Source organism: Apus apus, chromosome 2 (genome assembly GCF_020740795.1).
Source record: "Apus apus isolate bApuApu2 chromosome 2, bApuApu2.pri.cur, whole genome shotgun sequence".
NCBI classification, from domain to species: domain Eukaryota; kingdom Metazoa; phylum Chordata; class Aves; order Apodiformes; family Apodidae; genus Apus; species Apus apus.
In genome coordinates, this window is record NC_067283.1 from 59,587,479 (window position 1) to 59,610,719 (window position 23,241).

At 40.2% G+C, this 23,241-nt stretch overlaps 1 protein-coding gene across 3 annotated transcripts in view; it reads left to right on the forward strand.

Annotated features, from left to right (window-relative positions):
• Positions 1 to 23,241, forward strand: part of RECK (reversion inducing cysteine rich protein with kazal motifs) — a 71,653-nt gene that overhangs the window by 39,922 nt on the left and 8,490 nt on the right. For all 3 annotated transcript variants that reach the window (XM_051612821.1, XM_051612819.1, XM_051612820.1), the window contains 10 exons: positions 39 to 306; positions 1,764 to 1,943; positions 6,447 to 6,659; positions 7,412 to 7,548; positions 12,569 to 12,709; positions 13,725 to 13,913; positions 17,442 to 17,564; positions 18,030 to 18,201; positions 20,186 to 20,378; positions 22,486 to 22,696. In XM_051612821.1, coding sequence (XP_051468781.1) covers positions 39 to 306; positions 1,764 to 1,943; positions 6,447 to 6,659; positions 7,412 to 7,548; positions 12,569 to 12,709; positions 13,725 to 13,913; positions 17,442 to 17,564; positions 18,030 to 18,201; positions 20,186 to 20,378; positions 22,486 to 22,696 — 1,827 coding nt within the window. The remainder of the gene's footprint in view (positions 1 to 38; positions 307 to 1,763; positions 1,944 to 6,446; positions 6,660 to 7,411; positions 7,549 to 12,568; positions 12,710 to 13,724; positions 13,914 to 17,441; positions 17,565 to 18,029; positions 18,202 to 20,185; positions 20,379 to 22,485; positions 22,697 to 23,241) is intronic.

The window sequence follows — 23,241 nt, forward strand, 5'->3', positions numbered from 1 at the left end:
TGTATGCTTGATTATTAACTATTTCTAATTTTTAATAGGTTTGTATTGCTGTGATAGAGCAGAAGACTATGCTTGTCAGACTGCTTGTAAAAGAATTCTAATGTCAATGAAAACAGAGCTTGAAATTGTTGATGGACTTATAGAAGGCTGTAAAACAATGCCTCTACCTCAGGATCCACTTTGGCAATGTTTTCTTGAAAGTTCAAGGTCTGTGCACCCAGGAGTCACTGTGCACCCTCCACCCTCCACAGGCCTTGATGGAGCTAAGCTCCATTGCTGTTCTAAAGCAAATTCTTCCACGTGTAGGTCAGTATCTCTCTAACTTAATTTCCAATTAATGCTTCACAGTTTGTCTTGTATCAGGCGTTTGCCCGAATCTTGCTATGTACATCAAATAGAGAGTTCTGTGAATTCTTAAAAAAAAAAAAAAGAAAGCTAAGGTAATCAGATGAGTGTCACATTCAATCAAACATCTACTTTGTATCTCAAAAAGTACTGCTTTATAAATCACTCTTTTCCCACATTAAGCACTAGCTTATTATAGCAGACACGTTAAGTTAACGAAACTTACACCTTTTTTGTGGTCATTATGGCCAATATTGCAAAAAGATGAAGAGACCTTAACCTGGTGCTAATGAGAGCTAGGCACAATGAACTGCACAAACTCCCAAGTACCTGGTTGCAGCTTATTAAAACCTTAGCAGTATTCCTTACTAGATGCTATGCAGATTTTTGTCAATAAAAATAAGTTATTTAATAATTAAATAACCCAGCTAACTATTCTGACATTTTTTGAGGTTTTCAGCAGTTGCACACTTGAAAATAACTGCAATTGGAGCATTTAGAGTTTATAGTGGTTATCTGTCCACTTTAAAAATAGATCATTATTCCATTTTAAATGCATCAGTATGTGAAAATAAGTTGCAAATATTGGTTTTTGTGCTATTGCTTTCTTTTATATCAAAGTTTCCAGTAAAAAAACAACAGATCCTGAAGTGGAATCTTACAGTGAGTTTAGTATTGGAGCCCTAGAGTTATGCTGTTTCTTAGAACATTGTAACATAGAGCACTTGATCTTAATCTTTTAGGGTTTTGCTTTGACTGTGAAGTCTAAAAGTAGATCCTTCCATCCTTCCGTCATGTTTTCAATATACAGTAGACTTGAGTAGTGCAATGAAGTTCCATGCCTTCAGTTGGGATGGGAACAGTTGTAGTGTGTAGGATATTGCTGTGAACGAAGTGGCTTGGGTATTGCTGACACCAGGAAACATCTCAAATACAAGCAACAAACAGTACACCTGTTTCAAACATCAGGGCAAAAGAAGAAATATGTTTTGCTTGTCAGTCATTGCTATAGTAGGATAACATGTGATTTGAAGTTGAAGGATGGGATTAGAAGTTGTTAGTTAACATGTCAACCTACATTTATTACAGGTAAAATTAGCTGGGATAGTCCTCAGCACAGTCATTAGTTCAGCTTTCCAGATATTACATTTTTATTGGGTATTGCAATTTAATATTCTGAAGTCTTTTCATCTGTCTGACTTAAAGATTTTCTAACATTCTTAAGCAAAACTGGAAAACTTAGAAAACAGTGAAGTGAGGTGATTTGCTTTAAGCACAACATTTGGATACTCTTGTAAACTGTGGGTGCTAACACAGTTGAAGACTGTGGGCGTAGTTGTTCTGATCTGACATGAATAGACTGCTATATCTGAATGTGTGCTGTTCTTTTATTTTCTTCACATATATTTTATTTTCAGAGAGCTCTGCACTAAACTTTATAGCACGAGCTGGGGCAATTCACAGAGCTGGCAAGAATTTGATCGCTTTTGTGAGTATAATGCAGTTGAAGTTTCCATGTTGACCTGTTTAGCAGATGTACGAGAACCTTGTCAGCTGGGCTGTAGAAATCTTACTTACTGCACTAATTTTAATAACAGGTAGGAGAGAAACACTGAATATTTCATAAAAGAATTCCTGTGCTTTTATTTAAAAACTAAATAAAATGGTTTTCAGGCTTATTGTGAGATTGTATCTAGCTGTTTTTCTGCAAATATTCTTTTAGATAATTTTAAAATAAATAAGTTTTGGTTAGAATAAACTTTTGGAAATGTATTTAACAGCAGACATAAAACTTTTAAGAATAAAAGCTAACCTATGACCTTGTAAAATGTCATAATGTATTAGCAGCATATTCATCTGTCTTACTGTATAAACCACTAAGAGATGATTACTGGAATGTTGTGTATTATAAATAAGGTTAAAATGTTTCTTAAATTTACATGTTACTCTTTTTCAAAATTCTTTTTATTTCAGAGATATTTCTGTGGTTTTATACTGCCTAGGGCAAAAAGGCATGTTTTAAAAGTGGTGTCTGAATTACTAATTGCAAGGTTACAGCTTAAATAGTTTGAGTTTCAAAAAAAACATTTAAAATTTTGTTATCTACTAGAGATCTCTGGCTTTTCTTTGAAATAGTGTACAGTGGCATTAGTATTGTAATAGTAGTAGAATCACATATATGATAGATGCAGCCGGTGCAAATATAAATGATAAATCAACTTCCATTACTGATTCACCAGGAAACATTCACACAGATATTCAGGATATATAAGATACTAGCATTTAAGTCAACTTTCTTCAGGTAAGACAAATTTATGTGATATTGGATTTAAGAGGTAGAGAAATGAGAAGGTAGTTTCAACCTGGAGGCTTAAAAAAAGCTAATTTTCATTATAGAATCAGAGAATGTATTGCATTGGAAGGGACCTATAAAGGTCATCTAGTCCAGCCCGCCTACAATAAGCAAGGATATCTCCAACTAGAACAGATTGCTCAGAACCCCCATCAAGCCTGACTTTGAGTGTCTCCAGGAATAGGACCCCCACCACCTCACTAGGCAACCCGTTCCAGTTATCCACCACCCTCATATTAAAGAAGTTTTTTCCTAATATCTGACCTAAATCTACCCTTTTCTATCTTAAAACCATTACCTCTTTTCCTATTGTTACATGCCCTAGCCTTCTTATAGGCTCCTCTCAGGTATTGGAAGGTTGCTGTAAGCCTCCTGGGAGTCTCCTCTTCTTCAGGCTGACCAACCGCAACTCCCTGTTCTGGTCTGCTTTGGTGGGATTTTTTTATAGTGGGGGAAAGGCACCAGGAGTGGCTCCAATAAGAAGCTGAGAAGCTCCCCCTGTTTCCAAACCCAGCCAAGGAGCCATTAGAGGGACAATAGATGCACCTCTGCCATTAACGTACGAAAGAACTGAGATAACACCTGAGCAGAGCGAGCAGTTAAGAAAGAAGACCTGAGCTGGAGAGGTGAAAGGCAGTCCTGGGGTGAAGATTCTGGTGGTTGGTGAGGAGGAAGGGGAAGAAGGTGCTCAAGAAGAAGTTTTCCCTTCAACTTATGGCAAGATGGCAGCTGTCCCCCTGCACTCATGGAGGAATGTGGTGGAACGTTCCCTGAAGGTGCCAGGAGGGATGAACTTGGCCAGTGGACTTGAATTTACTGCCAGTGAACTTGGATCATGCAGCTGTGGAAGACCCCGGTGCCAGGGGAGGTGGCTGTTCCCGAAGCAGCCTGTGACTCTGTGGGAAGCCCAGGCTGGAGCAGCTCCGGACCTCGTGGGAAGGACTCATGAAGGAGAGGTTCATGGAGGACTCTCCCATGGGAGGGACCCTGTGGGGAAGCAGGGCAGGACTGTAAGGAATCCTTGTTCCTGAGGAGGAAGGAGCAGCAGGAACTACCAGCCTGTGAAGTGACTCTAAACCCCATCCCCTGTCCCCCTGTGCCGCTGGGGGGAAGGAGGGAGAGAAACCAGGAACAAAGGGATTTGGGCCCAGGAAGAAGGGAGGGGTGGGGTAACATATGCAAGCCCTGCTCTGTGTGTGTCTGTGTCCTGGGTGTGTGTGATTAGTGTGAAATGAAATTATTATTTTTCCCTAACTTGAGTCTGTTTTGCCTGGGACCTTAATCACTGAAGAACCCCCCTTGTCCTTTGTCTCGACCCACGAGCTTCTAGTTGGGCTTTGTCCTCCTTGTCCCACCGTGTTGGGGGAGGGGGGAGAGTTGAGTGAGCCATGAGCCATGTGGCTGTTTTGTTGTTGTTGTGTTAGGCCCAAACCACAGCATTTATTGATGACCACGAAGGAACAGAGGCAAGGATATAAAAAAGGAGAGGTGTCAGGCAAAACATGGACTAAAGTATGATTATGGGTGATTTTTGTTGTTAATATCGTGGTAAATGGACAAGGGGAGGATTGTAAATTATCCATTTCTGTGTGGTATCGTGCTGCTATCTTTTTTTTTTTGTGGTTTATTTTTTTTGTGGTGTGAGTGAAGCTCGTGAAATTTTTTGTCCTGAATGTAGATTTTGCAAATGCTTCTTTCATATGTGATTCACGGAGGAGAGGAGTGGAATGTGCTGGTTTGGTTTGGCAGGATTTTTTGGTACTGGGGGAAGGGCCCCAGTGGTAGCTGTGGTAAGAAGCTGAGAAGCTTCCTCCCCTGCCTCCGCAGAAAATGAAGAGCTGAGCTGGAGAGGTGAAAGGCAGTGCTGGGGTCAAGATTCTGGTGGCTGGTGAGGAAGAAGGGGAAGAAGGTGCCCAAGCAGAAGTTTCCCTGCAACCCATGGCGAGATGGCAGCTGTCCCCCTGCACTCATGGAGGAATGTGGTGGAACATGCCCTGAAGGCACCAGGAGGGTGAACTTGGCCAGTGGACTTGGATTTGCTGCCAGTGGACTCTGATTGCGCAGCTGTTGAAGACCCTGGTGCCAGGGGAGGTGGCTGTTCCCGAAGCAGCCTGTGACTCTCTGGGAAGCCCAGGCTGGAGCAGCTCTGGACCTCGTGGGAAGGACTCATGAAGGAGAGGTTCATGGAGGACTCTCTGCCATGGGAGGGACCCCGTGGGGAAGCAGGGAAGAAATGTGAGGATTCCTTGTTCCTGAGGAGGAAGGAGCAGCAGGAACCACCAGCCTGTGAAGTGACTCTAAACCCCATCCCTATTCCCCTGTGCCGCTGGGGGGAAGGAGGGAGAGAAACCGGGAACAAAGGGATTTGGGCCCGGGAAGAAGGGAGGGGTGGGGGTAACGTATTTAAGCCCTGCTCTTTGTGTTATGTGTGTCCTGTGGGCATCTGATCAGTGTGAAATTGTTTATTTTTTTTTTTCCCCAAGTTGAGTCTGTTTCGCCTGGGACCTTAATCGGTCAAGAACCCTCCTTTGTCTCAACGCATGAGCTTCTAGTTGGCCTTTGTCCTCCCCATCCCACAGTGTTGGGGGAGAGTTGAGTGAGCCATGAGCCATGTGGCTGGTTCTTTGTTGTTGTGTTAGACCCTAACCACGACACTGCCTCAGCCTGTCTTCATAAGAGAGGTGCTCCAGACCTCTCATAAGTTTTGTTGCCCTCTTCTGGACACATTCCAACAGGTCCACATCCTTCTTGTGTTCGGGGCTCCAGAGCTGGACGGAGTACTTCAGATGAGGTCTCACCTGGGCAGAGTAGAGTGGCAGAATCACCTCTCTTGATCTGCTGCTCACCCTTCTTTTGATGCAGCCCAGGATGTCGTTGACCTTCTGGGCTGCAGTTGCACATTGGTGGCTCATGTCCAGCTTTTCATCCACTAGTACCCCAGGTCTTTTTCCACAGGGCTGTTCTCTAGCATGTCTTCCCCAGCTTGCATTGATATCTCTGGTTGCCCCGGTCCAGGTGCAGGATGCTGTACTTGGCCTTGTTGAACCTCATGAGGTTCCCCTGGGACCACTTCTCCAGCTTGTCCAGGTCCCTCTGGATGGCCTGTTGACCTCACCACACAGCTTGGTGTCATCAGCAAACTTGCTGAGGGTGCTCACTGAGAGCACCCAGTATCGATACCATTAATGAAGATATTAAACAACACTGGTCCCAGTGCAGACCCCTGAGGGACACCACTTCTCACAGTTTTCCATCTGGCCATTGAGGTATATACCACTACCCTCTGTATGCGACCAGCCAGCCAGTTCCTTCTCCACTGAACAGTCCACCCATCAAATCCATATCTCTTAAACTTAGAAGGATGTTGTGGGGTACTGTGTCAGAGGCCTTGCAGAAGTCCAGATGAATAACATCCCTAGGTCTTCTCTTGTCCCGTGATGTAGTCACTCAATTGTAGAAAACCACTAGATTGAATCACTGCCCTTCCCTCTATGTTCAAATATAATGGAGAATGGCTTGGCAACTACCTCAGCCAGTTCCTTCAGGACTCTGGGATGCATCTCATGGACAGAATTAAAATTTATTTTGATCGTGCTTTACTGTGAAAGTGGTTAATTTATTTTCTAATTACACAACAACAACAACAACAAATAATAAAAAGTTTGTAGAATTCATGTGGTTGAAAGGTAAAATGTGTGCTGTTTTCTTTTTCTTGTATACATGCCATATCTTAATTTCTTCTTTTAAGACCAACAGAACTTTTTAGGAGCTGCAACACTCAGTCAGACCAGGGAGCCATGAATGACATGAAGCTATGGGAAAAAGGGAGTATTAAGATGCCATTTATAAATATTCCTGTGCTTGATATTAAAAAATGCCAACCAGAAATGTGGAAGGCAGTTGCCTGCTCACTGCAAATTAAACCTTGCCACAGCAAATCTAGAGGAAGTATTATCTGCAAGTAAGTACTATCGAGGAATAAAATGGTGTAGAGATTCTGCTAAGGATTTTAATGACAATTATAAATCTGCTGTAGGACTGTGTTTTACTTATGTTAGGAAAACATGGCAATGCAAGCACAGAAGTTATATGAGCTTTTGTAGTTGCCACTGATTGAATCTCCATTGCTGTAAATGAAGGATGCTTGCTGGTTAATGAGGTGCATGTATATGCTTCCATTGTAAAGTTTATTTATTTATGAGGGGTTTTTTGGCTCTTTCTGGTGTCTATAAAACCTTTCCTGTTTTTCGGTCTTCAGACCTACTGGTGATTTTCAGCTGACAAAATGGTCTGAAAAAAATGAAATTTATTTTAAAAAAATAAATTCTGAAAGTAGGTTACTGGGTGTGAAAAGAGAACAGTTAATAGTACAGATAGTGAGACAGAGTTCAACCTGTGCTAGACATTAGTGAATCAAGGAAATGCTTGGTCTTGAAAGACAGTTGCATATGATGTCTTAGAAAATAAAGATCACCAAGTCCAAAATGGAGGAAGAGTAGTGTAAGCGATAGTTCCTGTCTTTGTGTCATAATTTTGTTCCTCCCCGTGTATGTAAAATGCAGCATATACATATATGTATGTGTAAACACTGTTGTGAGGCAGGAGGGGAAAGTTGTTGATTCGGGGAATGGAAGAATGTATAAAGAAATCTTTTTCCTACAAGGCCTTTTTTCCTCAAGTAGTGTTAATGAAGTTCTGTTTCTTTATCTGAAGATCAGATTGTGTGGAAATTCTGAAGAAATGCGGAGATCATAATAAATTCCCTGAAGGCCACTCAGCTGAAAGTATTTGTGAGCTCTTATCTCCAACAGATGACTTAGAGAACTGTATCCCTTTGGATACATACCTGAGTAAGTATCAGCACACCTATGTGGAAAAATTAGAAACCAAGGTACTTAAAATGCTTATCATTGTTTTTAGCAATTTTTGTTATTTATTTTAAAATCTTATTGAATTTGAGACATTTTATTTAGCATATTAGAGAAGACCGGATTTTTCAAATCACCGTAGCAAATTCAATTTATTCTTTCTTCTATTGGGTGGCAAGGTTGTTTTGGTCATGGTGGAGGCTGCGGTGGCTGTATGTGCAGATGTCAGAGACTGCACTCTGCCAGGCAGACCCAGCTCAGCAATGGGCCTGCTGTAGGCCAAAGCTGAGCTGCTTAGCGAGGTTTGTGGTGCCTCTGTGAAAACACGTTTAAGAAAGGGCAAAACAGCCAGACAAGTGGAGGAGAAGGGGACAGGAAGAGTGAGAAACAATAGAGGTAGCACCCAGGTTAGAGGAGCAGGAGGAGAGGAGGTGCTGCATGGCAGAGCAGATATCCACAGGGCAGCCTGTGGAGGACCCCATGCCACAACAGGTGGGTATACCTGAAGGAAGCTGCAGCCTGTGGAGAGCCCATGCTGGAGCAGCGGTGTGTGAAGGAATGAGCAGCGGAAAGAAGCTGCTGTGTACTGACCATAGTCACTACCATCCCCTGCTTTCCTAGTCCTCATTGCATCACTTGAGGCAGGGGCAGAGAAATCTGAAGTGAAGAAGTGAAAGTGAGCCTGGGAGAGGGAGGAAGAAAGAAGTTGCTTTAATGTTGTCTTTTTGTTCCCATTACCAGAATATGTAATTAAATATTTCTTTTAATTGGCAAGACACCACTCATCACTGGCCTCCACTTGGAGACTGAACCGTTGACCACGGCTTTGTGGGTGTGGCCATCCAGCCAATTACTTATCCACCAAGGAGTCCATCTGTCAAATCCATGCCTTGTTAGTTTGGAGACCTGGGTGTCATGTGGGACAGTGTCAAATAACAGAATCATGGAATTGTCAGAGTTGGAAGGGACCTCTAGAGATCATCCAGTACAACTCCCCTGCTAAAGCAGGATCCCCTAGAGCACATTACTCAGGACTGCGTCCAGGTGGGTCTTGAATATCTCCAGAGGAAAGGACTCCACAACCTCCCTGGGCAGCCTGTTCCAGTGCTCTGTTGACCTCACTGTAAATAAGTTTTTCCTAATTTTTAAATGGAATTTCCTGTGTTTCAGCTTCTGGCTGCTCTATGTTTCAGAGTCTGGCTCCATCCTCCTTGCACCCACCCTTTAGATACTTGTAGGCATTATTAAAGTCTCCCCTCAGCCTTCTCTGCTCCAGGCTAAAGAATCCCAGCTCCCTCAGCCTTTCCTCATCAGAGGGATGTTCCAGTCCCCCAGTCAGCTTTGTTGCCCTCCACTGGAGTCTCTCTAGTAGTTCCCTGTCTCTTGAACTGGGGAGGCCAGAACTGGACACAGTATTCCAGATGTGTCTTCACTAGCGCAGAGTAGAGGGGGAGAATGACCTTTCTCAAGCTAATGGCCACACTCTTCCTTAGGCACCCCAGGTGCCTTGCACAAATCCAGGTAGGTGATGTCAGGTGCTCTGCCATTATCTACCATCTCTGTAGCCTTGTCACAGAAGACTACCAAACCAATTTTTTATGTGCCTTGGCACATTTTCCAGGGGGATCTGCTCCACGATCTCGCTGGGCACAGAGGTGAGACTGACTGGCCAGTAGTTCCCTGGGTCTTCCTTTTCCCCTTTTTAAAAACAGAGCCTATGTTATCTTTTCTCCAATCAGTAGGAACCTCACCAGACTGCCATGACCTCTCAGTTATGATGAACAGAGGCTTAGAAACTGGATCCACCAGCTCCCTCAGGATCTGTGGATGGATCCTATCAGGTCCCATAGACTTGTGCACTTTCAGGTTCTTTAGATGGTCACAAACCAGTTCTCTTACAGTGGGCGGCACTTCATTCTCCCAGTCCCTGCTTTCACCTGCTGTGGCCTTTGCAATGAGGCTGGAGCACTTGCCAGAGAAGACCAATGCAAAGAAGTCATTGAGGACCTCAGCCTTCTCAATATCCTGGCTAGCTAGGCCTCCTGTTTCCTTCAGGAGAAGGCCTTGGCCGTGCTTTTATCCCCAGAATACCTGCAAAAGCTTTTCTTATTGCTCTTCTACATCCCTGACAAGATTGAATTCCATCTAGGATTTGGTTCTCCTAACCTGGTCCCTAGCTGCTCAGACAACCTCTCTGTAATCCTCCTAGGATACCTGCCCTAGCTTCCACCCTCTGGATACTTCCTTCTTAAGTTCGAGATTTTCTAGGAGCTGCTTGGAGTTTTTACCTGACTAGTCCTCCTGGAGTTTCTGCCTGACTTTCTCTTAGTTGGGCCTGGAGAAGGTGATCCTTAAATATCAGCCAGCTTTCATGGGCCCCTCTTCCCTCCAGGATGTTACCCCAAGACACTCTCATGATCAGATCCCTGAAGAGGCTGAAATCTACCCTCCTGAAGTCAAGGGTAGTGAGCTTGCTGTGAGCCCTCTTTGATGCCCTAAGGATCTTGAACTCCACCATTTCGTGTTCACTACAACCAAGGCTGTCCTTGAGCTTAACATCCCTCACCAGCCCTTGTTGGTGAGAACAAGGTCCAGCATAACACCTCTCCTTGGTGGTTCCTCAATTACTTGGAAAAGGAAGTTGTCATCATCAAAGGAAGTTATCATAATCTGTTCCTCTTCTGCCTGTTTTCAAATACCATCCCATTTGGGGTAGGGGGACTGTGTGGGAGTTTGGCTGTTAGCCAATGCTAAGCTACCACACTTCTCTTGGGGACCTATATTCAGTGCAAATACACTAATCTGTACCATCAAATAATCTGGCTTGTTGAATTTCAGTTATATTTAACTACTTAAAAATAGACAAGTTAATATTACGTATTTATATTTTTTATTTATTATTTATTTCTTAATGGCCAGGGTTGCAAGGGACCTTAACGATCATCTAGATCCAACCTCCCTGCATGGACAGGGACACCTCCCACTAGACCAAGTTGCTCATAGCCCCACACAACCTGCCCTTGAATATTTCCAGGGATGGAGCTTCCACAACTTCCCTGGACAATCTGTTCTAGTGCCTCACCACCCTCATGGTGAAGACTTTTCTCCTAATGTCTATTCCAGTTTTAAGCCAGTACCCCTTGTCCTTTCTGTCATGGTTTGGGCCCAACACGACAACAAAGAACCAGCCGCTCACTCAACTTCCCACACACACACACTAGGATAGGGAGGACAAAGGCCAACTAGAAGCTCATGGGTCGAGACAAGACAAGGAGGGTTCTTCACCAATTAAGGTCCCAGGCAAAACAGACTCAACTTGGGGAAAAAATAATAATTTAATTTCACACTAATCAGATGCATGCAGGACACAGACAGTACAAAGAGCAGGGCTTGCATGTTACCCCAGCCCTCCCTTCTTCCTGGGACCACATCACTTTGTGGTGGTTCCTGCTGCTTCTTCCTCCTCAGGCAGAAGGATTCCTTACAGTCCTCCCCTGCTTCCCCACGGGATCCCTCCCATGGAAGAGAGTCCTCCACAAACCTCTCCTTCATGAGTCCTTCCCACGAGGTCTGGAGCTGCTCCAGCCTGGGCTTCCCACAGAGTCACAGGCTGCTTCGGGAACAGCCACCTCCCCTGGCACCGGGGTCTTTGATAGCTGCGTAATCGGAGTCCACTGGCAGCAAATCTGAGTCCACTGGCCAAATTCACGCCTTGTGGTGCCTTCAGGGAATGTTCCACCACGTTTGTCCATGAGTGCAGGGGGACAGCTGCCATCTCGCCATGGGTTGCAGGGAAACTTCTGCTTGGGCACCTTCTTGCCCACCAACCACCAGCACCGCTCTGCCTCTCCAGCTCAGCTCTTTCTGTTCTAACTCCTTGCTCTGCTCCAGTCCTATATAAGTTCTTTGGTATGTTCATTGCAAAGGTGCATCTATTGTCTCTTACCAGAGCCACCCTTGGGGCCCTTCCCCACTACCAAAAAATCCCACCAGCACACTCTCACTATAAATAAATATCACTTAAATATTTAAACCATGATTCAGAGCAAAACTCCTTGATGTACAAAATTCCAGTTTTGCCTGATGCAAAAACTCAGTTCTTTAACTGTGCAATTAGAATAACCAAAACTGAAATTAACTGTTTGGACAATAGAACAAGAGTTTAGTGGGTATGTGGAAGAATTAAGTTTTTGATACTCTCTTTTCTTCTAGCATATCTCATCCATCAGCATGGAACGTGGTTGTATTCGTAAAATTCTGTCTGGATTCCATAATGCATCTTTTTATATTATTTTCCAATTCTGCTCCACCCTATTACTACTTCCTATTGCGTATTTGTCTCTGTAGGAGTTAGACCATTTTAGCTTTATAGGAGTGACCTGGTTTAGACCTTCTTCCAAATTAAATTTTGACTCTTCTTTCTCAGAATCCCAGGATCTTTGAAAATAGTAAAATGTTGGTTAGTTAAGTGCTGTGACTGAGAGCATGCCTCAACAAATAAATTGTTCCCATTTTTGGGTGGTGGAAACTTCGGGTGTTTGTTTCCATTTTGTCTTCCCTTTCCTTAATGTTGTAACAGGAGAACATTACTAGTGAGTTAAAGGTAAAACAGCAAGAAAAGTTTATCAGTGATAGCAACATCTAGTTTACTTTAAATCTCCAATTTGTTAATCATTGACTACGGGACTTCTGTTGATTAAACTGCCGGTCATTGCCAGTTTGTATTTTTGTCACGTAAAATAAATTATTGGGGAAAGAAGATACAGGAAATTTATTTTGTTTGTGGAGAATCACCTGAGTGATTTCCAGGACTTATGACTAAAGTTTTGAAAGGTTAATTAGCTTGTCATGTCAAGCTTCTACAAGTATAGTTAAAAAAATATTTAAAACATGACAGAATTCTCAAAAATATAATTTCACTGAATGTAAAAAATGCCATGCCTTATTGAAGAAAAATAAACCTCATTTAAATCAATATAGAGGCTATATGTTCTGTTTTCAGGACCAAGTTCTTTAGGTAACATTGTGGAAGATGTTACACACCCATGTAATCCAAATCCTTGTACAGCTAATCAGTTATGTGAAGTAAATAGAAAAGGATGTCAATCTGGAGAGCTGTGTCTTCCGTATTTGTGTGTGCCAGGTAAGGGGTTTTGGATTTCTGTTTACCTGAATTTTGCTGTTTAATATATGTTACTTAAATTTTCTTGACAATTTAAAAGTGTGTTGCTGATAGCCCAAAAGAACTATTATCACAATTACCTTGTTTTTACAAAAGCTGTAGCCTCCTTTCTACCTCTTTTAATTTCATTTGCATTCATGGTCATTTGGGAGCTACTTTTTTTAGAACATTGGTGTTGTCTGACTTCTGCACCATGCATAAATGTGAGCTGATTAGGTAGAGCGCCTCATGTAGAATGAGTTTCAGCTATGTCATTTTGAAGTGGCAGGTTTGGTGTTGGCAACAAGGGTCAAATCTATAAAAGCAGGTGGGAGACTGTACCACGTCCAGCAGTGCTTCTCATACCTTTAAAGCAGAAGATAACATGAAGTGGCATGAGGGATCACCTCTGGCTTTTGAAGCAGAGGAAAGCTTGCATTTGGTGACCACTGTTTCTTTTATTATTTTTTTCTGTGTAATTTTTTCTCTTTTTTTCCTTTTTTTTTTTCCTCCCTTTGTCTTCTCTTCATCTCAACCTAAAAGAGTCCTTCAGTGTTCACGTAAGAGGTACAAGCAAGGAAGGAAGACACAATCAAATACAGGAGAGAGGAGAAATTACTGGGCTTTGCTTGTGAGACCTTTTAATTCAGATTCTGTATTGGAGAGAGTGAAGTGTATGTGGTGGTTGTCATATCACATACTGTGAGAACTGTGGAAAATGAAATTACTTGAGAATTGTTAGAATTATCAGTCTTTTTCTCTAAAGTGATATTCTTACAGGTACTTCAAAACATTGTCTCAAGCAGCTATCTTCTCTTTCTGCTACTTGTTGCCACTGTGAAATGAGTGAATTTATCTAAAGGGCAAGCAAGAGCAAGGTTGCTTTAGGAACACCTTAGCTTTTTAACAGGCCAAAGAATAGTACATTTTTTTTTCATAGTGGCACTTTCTAAAGTATTTAATAAATATTTAAACTAAAATTTCTCCTTGGATATAGGTTGCAAACTGGGAGAAGCCTCAGATTTTATTGTCCGTCAAGGCACACTTATTCAGGTTCCATCCTCAGCTGGTGATGTTGGTTGTTACAAGATTTGTACGTGTGGGCACAGTGGCTTGCTAGAAAACTGCATGGAAGTGCATTGTGTTGACCTCCAAAAATCATGCGTTGTTGGAGGACAAAGAAAAAGTAAGTATTAGAACAGTAATTATATCTTTATACAGCACCTGCTCCTTAAGTAATGAATTTTGAGGCATATATGAAGAGCCAGAAGATCTGAATACAGAGCTTACCAGAAAACAGAAAAATTATTGCTGGCATCCCTTTATATAATACTTGTTTAATTCTTACATATGCTGCAGGGTTCCATTCTTTAAACCAATACCGAACTGTGTCTGTCTCAGCCAATTAAAGTCCTGTGTGAAGCATGTTCTTAGCATGTAGACAGCAGGGATAAAACAACAACAGCAAAACAAATGGATCTGCTTTAAGCATGCTGTAGTTCTGAGGTTTAAGCACAGTGTAACTGACTATAAATAGCTGCCCATTTCCTGGATTACAAATTTGCAAGTACTCTGTCTGCTTTTAACAGCATTGGATATCCAGTGACCAACAGAGGTGTCTGGGGAAGAGTATGAGAAAAGGCAGAGGATTTAATAATACTTTCCATGAATATTGTCCCAGAATCTGCCCTGTGTTTCAGACCACAGAGCCCTTGAGCTTGAAACCTCTTGGTTTCTTTACTAGATAGATCCAAATGGTTTTGGGGTTGTTTTTTTTTTTTAGAGTTTGTTTGTTGGGTTTTTTTCTTGAACGGATTTTAAATATGGGGTTTTTTTGTCAGAAACTTTTGTCATAAGCTATAACCTCTGGCAAGAAGTTACACACGTTAAGATACGTGTGCCTAAGCCACTCACCCTCTTTTTTTTGGTGCGGTTTGCAAGGGATTTAATTTAGTTTGAGCCTTCATAATTTGTTTAATCTGGTTCCTCTTAGTTAATGAGATTCATCTTGGGTTTTGTACTGAAAAAGGTGATGGATGATTTTTACTTAATTTGCCTCCTCTTTCAGAACTCTGTTGTGTTCCCTTCAAGTTTCTGGATTTTTCTCTAAGCCAGTTCCTATTTTATTTAATTATTCCTTGTAGGGAATAGTATAAGTCTGATCATTTTTATTACCCTATTGTGTACCTTTTTCTAGTTCTTACATTTTATATTGAAATGGGAACAGAAACTTCACGCACTATTCACAATGCAAGTGCCCAATCAGCTGTATGTAATAGCAAAATTAAATTCTTCTAATAATTATTCTGAATGTTATTTTTATGTTTTGTTGTTTTTTTGGCTAAATCTTATTCAGGTCATGCTTTCACAGAACTGTCTATCATAACACCGTGGTCCATTTCATAAGTGGAAATGGTCAGCTCACAGATCATTTGTGTAAATTGTAGAGAATCAATTTATGTTCAGTACAATGAATTTCCTCTGCTGTATCCTTTCCTAGTTGCTCAGTGTGGTGAGATTTTTCTTGCACTTCTTCATTATTTGGTCTTTTGTATCTTAATGTTATTGATAGTCTTTGTCATGTAAACACTTGCATTTGTTTTTTGGATCACATATAAGTATGTTGAACAGAATAGCCACTGCTGGAGACTTGTCCAGTCAAGTCCCTTTATTTTCTTTTTATTCTGTTTGGCAGTTATTTATCCATGTAAGAGCCTTTTTTCATATCTCTATTTTTTTCTTGAAAACTTGTATTAAAGAGCTATTAAATGTCTGTTGGATATCAGCCTAATTTTGTGTTGTCCACATGCTTATCCTTCAGATAATACTGAAAGATTTATTTTGAGACTTGCACAAAAACTTTATTGGTTCCTTCTGCCAGTATATCATATTTAGGTATGTGTCCACAGATGCAAACATTTACCAGATTTGTGTTCTGCAAAATTCAGTTTACCTGTCTTTATTATCCACAGAACCATTTTAATTTTTTTTTAAGTAGATATTTTACTCACCTCAATGGTACCAAAACCTGGAGAACTTCAAAGCAAGAGGTTATAAATACAATAATACAATGGTTCTGTTGCAAAAGACATCAAAGATCACCTAAATCCAACCCCCCTACATGGACAGGGACACCTCCCATTAGACCAGGTTGCTCAAAGCTCCGACCAGCCTGTACTCGAGCAGTTCCAGGAAGGAGGCATCCACAATCTGTTCCAGTGCCTCACCACCCTCACACTAAAGGATTTCCTCTGTATGTCTAACCTAAATCTTACCTCCTCCAGTTTTAATTCGTTGCCTCTTGTTCTGTTGCTACAAGCCCTTCTAAAAAGTCCCTCCCCAGCTTTTCCTGAAACCCCTTCAGGTACTGGAAGGCCACTGTAAAGTCTCCCCAGAGCCTTCTCTTCTTCAGGCTAGACAACCCCAACTTTCTCAGCCTGTCTTCATAGCAGAGGTGCTCCAGCCCTCTGATAATCTTCGTGGCCCTTCTCTGGACATTCTTCATGAGTTCCATGTCCTTCATATGTTGGGGGCTCCAGAACTGGACACAGTACTCCAGGTGGGGTCTCACAAGAGTAGAGTAGAGTAGAGTAGAGTAGAGTAGAGTAGAGTAGAGTAGAGTAGAGTAGAGTAGAGTAGAGTAGAGTAGAGTAGAGTAGAGTAGGAAAATCACCTCCCTTGTCCTGCTGGCCACACTTCTTTTGATGGAGCCCAGGACAGTTGGCTTTCTGGGCTGCAAGCACACATTGCCGGCTCATGTTGAACTTCTCATCAACCAACACCCCCATGTCCTTCTTCTTAGGGCTGCTCCCAATCCATTCTCTGCTCAGCCTGTGTTTGTGCTTGAGATGAACTGCATGTGGTTCGCATGGACCCACCTCTCAAGCCTGTTAAGGTCCCTCTGTTTGTCCTCCCTTCCCCCCAGTGTGTCGAACACACCACACACCTTGGGCTCATCATCAAACTTTCTGAGAGTGCACTCAGTCCCACTGTACATGTCAATGACAAAGGTGTTAAACAGACCCAGTACCAACCCCTGAAGAATGCCACTCATCGCTCGTCTCCGTTTGGACATCAAGACGTTGACCACAAATCTTTGAATGTGACCATCCAGCCAATTCCGTATCCACATTGAATCCATATCTGTCCAATTTGGAGACCAGGATGTCATGTGGGACAGTGTCTAATGCTTTGCATAAGTCCATGTAGATGACGTCAGTTGCTCTCCCCTTATCCATCAACACTCTAATCTCATCACAGAAGGCCACTGAATTTGTCAGGCATGATTCACCCTTTGTGAAGCCATGTTGGTTGCCACCAGTCATCTCCACATTTTCCATGTACCTTAGCAGAGTCTTTGGGAGAATCTGCTCCATAATCTTGCTTGACACAGAGGTGAGACTGACTGGCCTGTAGTTCTCCAGCTCCTTTTCCCCTCTTTGAAAATAGGGGTTATGTTTTCCCTTTTCCAGTCAGTGGGAACTTCACCACACTGCCACAGCTTCTCAAATATGCTGAATAGCAGCTTTGTAACTTCATCTGCCTGTGACAACCAGCATATCAAAAACACACGAACAGAAAATAAGCTGAATAAGAGAAATGATAGGAACAATGAATAATGAAAATTTAATATTTATGTAATATGTACGAGTATATAGTATTATTGTACATTTACATTACCTGTATGCATTTACTTATTTTCTATTATTTTCAGGCCATGGAACATCCTTTAATATAGATTGTAATGTCTGTTCATGTTTTGCTGGAAACTTGGTATGTTCTACACGTCAGTGTCTAACTGAGCATAGTTCAGAAGATGAACGTCAGAAGTTTACAGGTAACTTTGCAAACTATGGAAACTGTAAGCTTAATATTCTTAGATTGAGGATTAGTTTTCAAATTCTTTCTGCAGTCTCAATGGAAAATACCTGATATTTTGTTATTAATATGTTAGTTTAGCTTTTCTTATTTTTCTGAATTCCAGCCTGCACTTTAGATTAACACATACCTTTAAAAAATAATCAGTACTGAAAGATAAAACCTCAGGTAATATGTAACACTAGGTAGAGACAGGGTAATGTCACTGGGGACAGGAGATAAGGAGTTGGGGGAGAAACGGAGAAAGCTGAGTAGAATCAGCAAGGAGGCAGGGCACAAAGTTCCCTTCCTACTGCATTGCTAAATTACAGGAGGAAGTGGACGAAGGTATGGCACATCTTTGCATGAGCTGGATTTTAGTGATCCCTTCTGCATATTCTGTCAGAGAAAATAAGTGTGCACCAACTTTCTGTTGCTTTTACAGGTTTACCATGTAACTGCGTTGATCAGTTTGTACCAGTATGTGGTCAAAATGGACGCACATATCCAAGTGCATGTATAGCTCGTTGTGTTGGGCTGCAGGACAACCAGTTTGAATTTGGATCATGCATTTCCAAGGATCCTTGTAACCCTAACCCTTGTAATAAAAATCAGAGGTAAAAGCAATATATGTTTTTTAAGCTTCTATTCAGTATCAGATTTATTTTTTTCTTTGAATGTGTTGTATATTGTAGTAATATTCTACTTTTGGGATACTCCAATAAAAATAATTGTATGAAATAGCTGCTTTTTATTTATCATAGTTAGTAATAGACTGTCATAAATGCGAAATCTTGGTTCCGTTTATGTAGTGCTAAATAGTTTAAATTCATTATGCAGATCTCAGTTTTAGCAATAAGAAAGAATTTATGTATACTTTCAAAAGTGGGAGAATCAAGTCTGTTGAAATTGTTATGAATAATTGTACTACTTTGTTTCACATATTCTTACAGTAGTTTAAAAAAAACCCCACACTTGAATTCAAGTCAGTCAGACTCCTGAATTGGAGTCAGTCTTGCTTATTCACTGCTTTTTATCTCTAAAATAGGAAAATATCAGTGACTCTGGAACACTTGAGTTTCTTTTAATTAGACTGATATCTTGTGAAAACTGTCTGTACAATCTCTATTTTTTCAATGTCAGGAAAAGCAAAATCTGTATAGACAAACATAGTAAACCAAAAACATGCTCTATACTGGTGTTGAGAGAAATGAAAATGTGACCTTTCTCACAGAAATTAAAGGCTGTGCCTCATAATGTTTGTCTCTGTCTTCAATATTCTCAGTGTTGTGCAGTACTGCAGTCTCCTTCGAGTTTGTACATTTGTCTATTTGGAAAGAAAGCCACCATAAGAAGTTGTGTAATACTGTGCTTTCATGAAAACTGATTATAGCAATTTTATTTTTTTCCTTTTTCTGCACGATAAATGCCTTGATGCAGAAAACACTGTCATTTTTTAGTTGTAATAGCTGTTGTGGGGTTGAAAATTAGAATTTCAAAGCTGCATTGTGGATATACACTTTTTACCTTTTATATTTTCAATTTAGAAAGTATAGAAAGGTTTTTCAGTTTTACAGAATAACCATTATGCTTAGAACTTAAGGTTGTAGTTTCAGTAAAGGACTGTACACAATACATTTTTCTGGGTCAGTTTGATAATGTAGCATAAGCTAAACATGCTCATTTTGAAACATATCCAAAGTGCTTAGAATCCATTTAAGATCTTACATTCAACTTGTAAAGTGTTTAAATCCCAGAATTTCTGAGTCTTCCCTAATACAAAAGGAAAATAGGTAATGCATAGGACAGCAGCACCCAGAGAGAATATTGTACGTATTCCAGCGTAGTGTTGTCATTTATAGAAGGAGGAGATTGTTAAAAAAGCCATTTGACCTTTCATCAGTCCATTAATTAAAGTCTCTTGACTGGCAGTTCTCTAGCAGAGGGTTGTCTTGCAGGGTGTATGGCAAAAGTTTTGTGGCTAAGACTGCAGAAGGTACATATTTAATATAAAGGGTAAAGAATTTCTGCTGTTTATTGCTCTAGATACTAGATTTTTTCTGTTTGTTTGCAATCATCTCCAAGATTGAATGTGATGTAATATTCTGAACCTACAAAGCTATAATCCAATTAGATATTTGTAATTGAAACAATATGATCTTCTAAGTCTTGTTTTCACTACCTTTTCCAGGAAGGGTGAGGCTAGGCCTTCGCAATATAATGTTTTTCTCTTGCAGTTCACTGTTTTCATGTTTTCTCTAGTTTTTCTTTAATATGCATTTACAAAATGAAGCTTGGGAGTAGGTTCGAAGTTTATCCAAGCCTTGGTTAAAAATCCATTGAAAAATATTTGGTAAAAGATTAATTTTAGTGAAAATCATAGTTGTGTTCACATACATTGAATAAACATGGTGTTAACCAGTTGCAGATCTGAGATTGGCTATTCAGAGTGTTTTGTCACGTGTATTTCCTGCATCTCTGCTGAACCATAGTTAGCTCTAAAGCACAGGAGAAGATTTCACTGACAATATTTTCCCTGAATATTTTGAGACTTTAAAAAAAAATCATCCTATTGAATTAAATTATTATTACTTTATGCAGGTGCATACCAAAGAAACAAGTTTGCTTGACTAGTTTTGGAAAGTTCCAATGTAGCCAGCATGAATGTGTGCCAAGGCATTTAAATTGTGACCAGACACGGGATCCTGTTTGTGACACAGACAATGTGGAATACAGTAACTTGTGTACTTTGTACCAAAAAGGGAAAAGTTTAGCATACCGAGGACCATGCCAGGTAGGAAGTGGTTCTAGCAATAAATATAAAATCTTAGTTTCTTGATGTTCAACTTTGCAATACTCTGTTTTTTATAGCTTACAAAATATTTTCTTTTAAAGTAATCCTTTAAAAATGTAATTTTAACTAGTATAAAAAATCCTATCACAAAATTATATTCAGAATGTTGACAAGTTTCTTTGGTTTAGTTAACAGCTGTCTCAAAACCACTCAAAAGCTTTACTTAAGCTTCCTGAGGGATAGTACTCTGATATTTATATTAATTCTTCCAATATTTTTCACTATTAAAGGTTGCACCAAGGTAGGTTTGCAGTAATTTGTGCAGTTCCTTGGTTAGTTAAATGCTGGTTTTTACCAGTCTGAACTTGTTTTAAATGAAAATTAATGCCCAGTCATTGAAATTCTGTAGCATTTTGTGTGATTGTGCCCCAGGTTTACCAAAGTCATGGTTCAGTATCTGTTTACACCTAAGTTTTGATGGAGACTAGGCAGTCTGTAATATTTTCTTTAGTTAGTCTGGATTGGATTAGTCTTCATATTAATCCCTGAGAAGGATTAGGATTAGGATTACTTCTTCCATCCCACCACTCCCTACATTGTTGGTAGACAAGCTATTTCTGTTACTTTACAAGAAAATTCAGGAGTTACTCTTTTCAAAGTTGCTGGCTTTACCATAAGTAGCCCGTCCATCTCCATTTTTTTCTGAAATAATGAAGATTAATTTGAGACCTTCTCTTGGTCTCACCTGTTGGGTATTCTTAGAAGTACAGAACATTTTTGCAGGGTTTTTCTGTATTATAAACGCTCTTGCTCTTTTAACCCGCTTTTATTTTCTGCCTTTTTGTCTTTATACCTTCTTTTTCTTGCCCTTTTTCAGCAACCTTGTTAAGTACAGACAGTTCTCATTGCTATCAGATATCTCACGAGATACTCAGAGAATGTTCAGCCCCAGTATGAACAGTAAGAATCAAAGGAATTATTGCATGGCTGTTTTTTCTCCAGCAGTTGTATGTCTATTTGTATCCAAGTTCATTAAGCCTTTGACACTGGTAGCTTTAAGTTTTCACCCTTGCTTTTATATGACTGCAAGATACAGAACTATTCAGAGTGCTCACATTTATTGATCCCTTACCTGTTACATTGTTAGCTCAGATGTGTAACATAGAAGCTGGAATTGTCTTGCTGTTTTAGAGGATATACAGGACTTACTTGAAATATTAGTTAATTTAATAAAATACTTAGACCTTAGCAAGAAATTATGGAATGAGTTGTGTCATTTCACAAGACTTTGGACATAAGTATTAGTCATACCTTGTCTGCAAAGAGTCAGCAATTCCATTTGCTTCTATCCATCTTCAGAAGCTTGCTTTTATTGGCATTTGGCTTCTTGAATGTGTTGGGCTAATCTGTGTGCATACATGGATTAGGAAGAAATTATATTAGAGTTCTTTGATTCTTAATTGTGTTTGAATCAAATTACATGCTACATATTTTTCTGAGAGAAAATGGACACAATAAATGTATTTTTATAGATGTAAAGGTCTCAACAATAAATACCTTTTTGACAGAGGTGTCTAGTGATGGATTTTATCCTTTTAAAGTAAATGTATACATTTAGCTTCTCAAAGGATGTGTTAGAAATACATGCATGCACACACACTAAATTTTAAGAGCACAAAAACACTGAGGTTAATGAATAAGTAAAGTATTATTAAGTAATTAAAGTATTGATAAATACTGTAATATCACTTATTGATAAATTAGTTTTATTACTAAGACTACTTTATTGTGTAATAAAATTGTAATAATCTTAACTCTCATTTAATAATTTAAATGACATGGTAATTTTATTTAAGCATTAGTACAGGACAAAAATTGTTCCCAGAAACATCTCATTGTACATTTCTCAGATTCCAACTTAGATTTTTCTGTCACCTTCTTGAAGTACTTCTTGCATTTATTACCCATCCATAAACTGGCAGGTTATTTACTCTAGATTTTCTGCTTTTTTAAATGACTGACAATATTATCATCTAGTGTTAGAACGGCCCTGAAGTTCTGTCAGTAGCATGAATAAATTAATCTTGGAAACATTTCTGTGTTTCAGCCATTTTGCAAATCAGTGGAACCTGTCTGTGGGCATAATGGAGAAACCTACAGCAGCGTCTGTGCTGCCTATTCCGACCGTGTGGCTGTGGACTATTATGGACACTGTCAGGCTGTAGGGGTTCTTTCAGACTACGGGTTTCATACCGAGTGTGCCTTTGTTAAATGTCCCCAGCTTTCTGCTATTGGCTGCAAACCGGTCATTGCACCAGGTATGTTAATTCACTGTTGAAAGCTTACTGCAGATAGGAGAGAGAGACATCCAAGGGAAGGGATGAAATACAGATCTTTACTTCAGGCTAGAGCAAGCCAGTATCAGGACTCAGTCAAGTAATTCTAAAGTGGAAAGGCCTTACCTTCAGAAGTCGTGCTCCTTCAGTCTTTGAAAACTTGTGGCTGTCTCCATAGGGCTGGTCTGGGAGAAATTAATGGGATCTGTGGTGTATAGGGTAGAATGTCACTGGGAATAGGATGGATAATTTTTTGGAAGTGGCAGCAGTGTGGTATCTAATGACACTGGAATGCCAAACTGTCATCAAAGTAGAGTTCACAGAAGAATGAAGATTATATTTAATTAGAAGACAGAGTAAGACACCATGTGTACTTACAGTACTGTAGAATAGGAAGACAGTAAGAATAGTTTTGCAGTTGTGCTGTTTTGAACTGGTTTTTTATATTATTTTCACAAATAACTTCCTTTATGAAACAGTAAGTAATGTCAGGTAATACACAGAGTAAGGAAAGCTCAGTTTTTAAA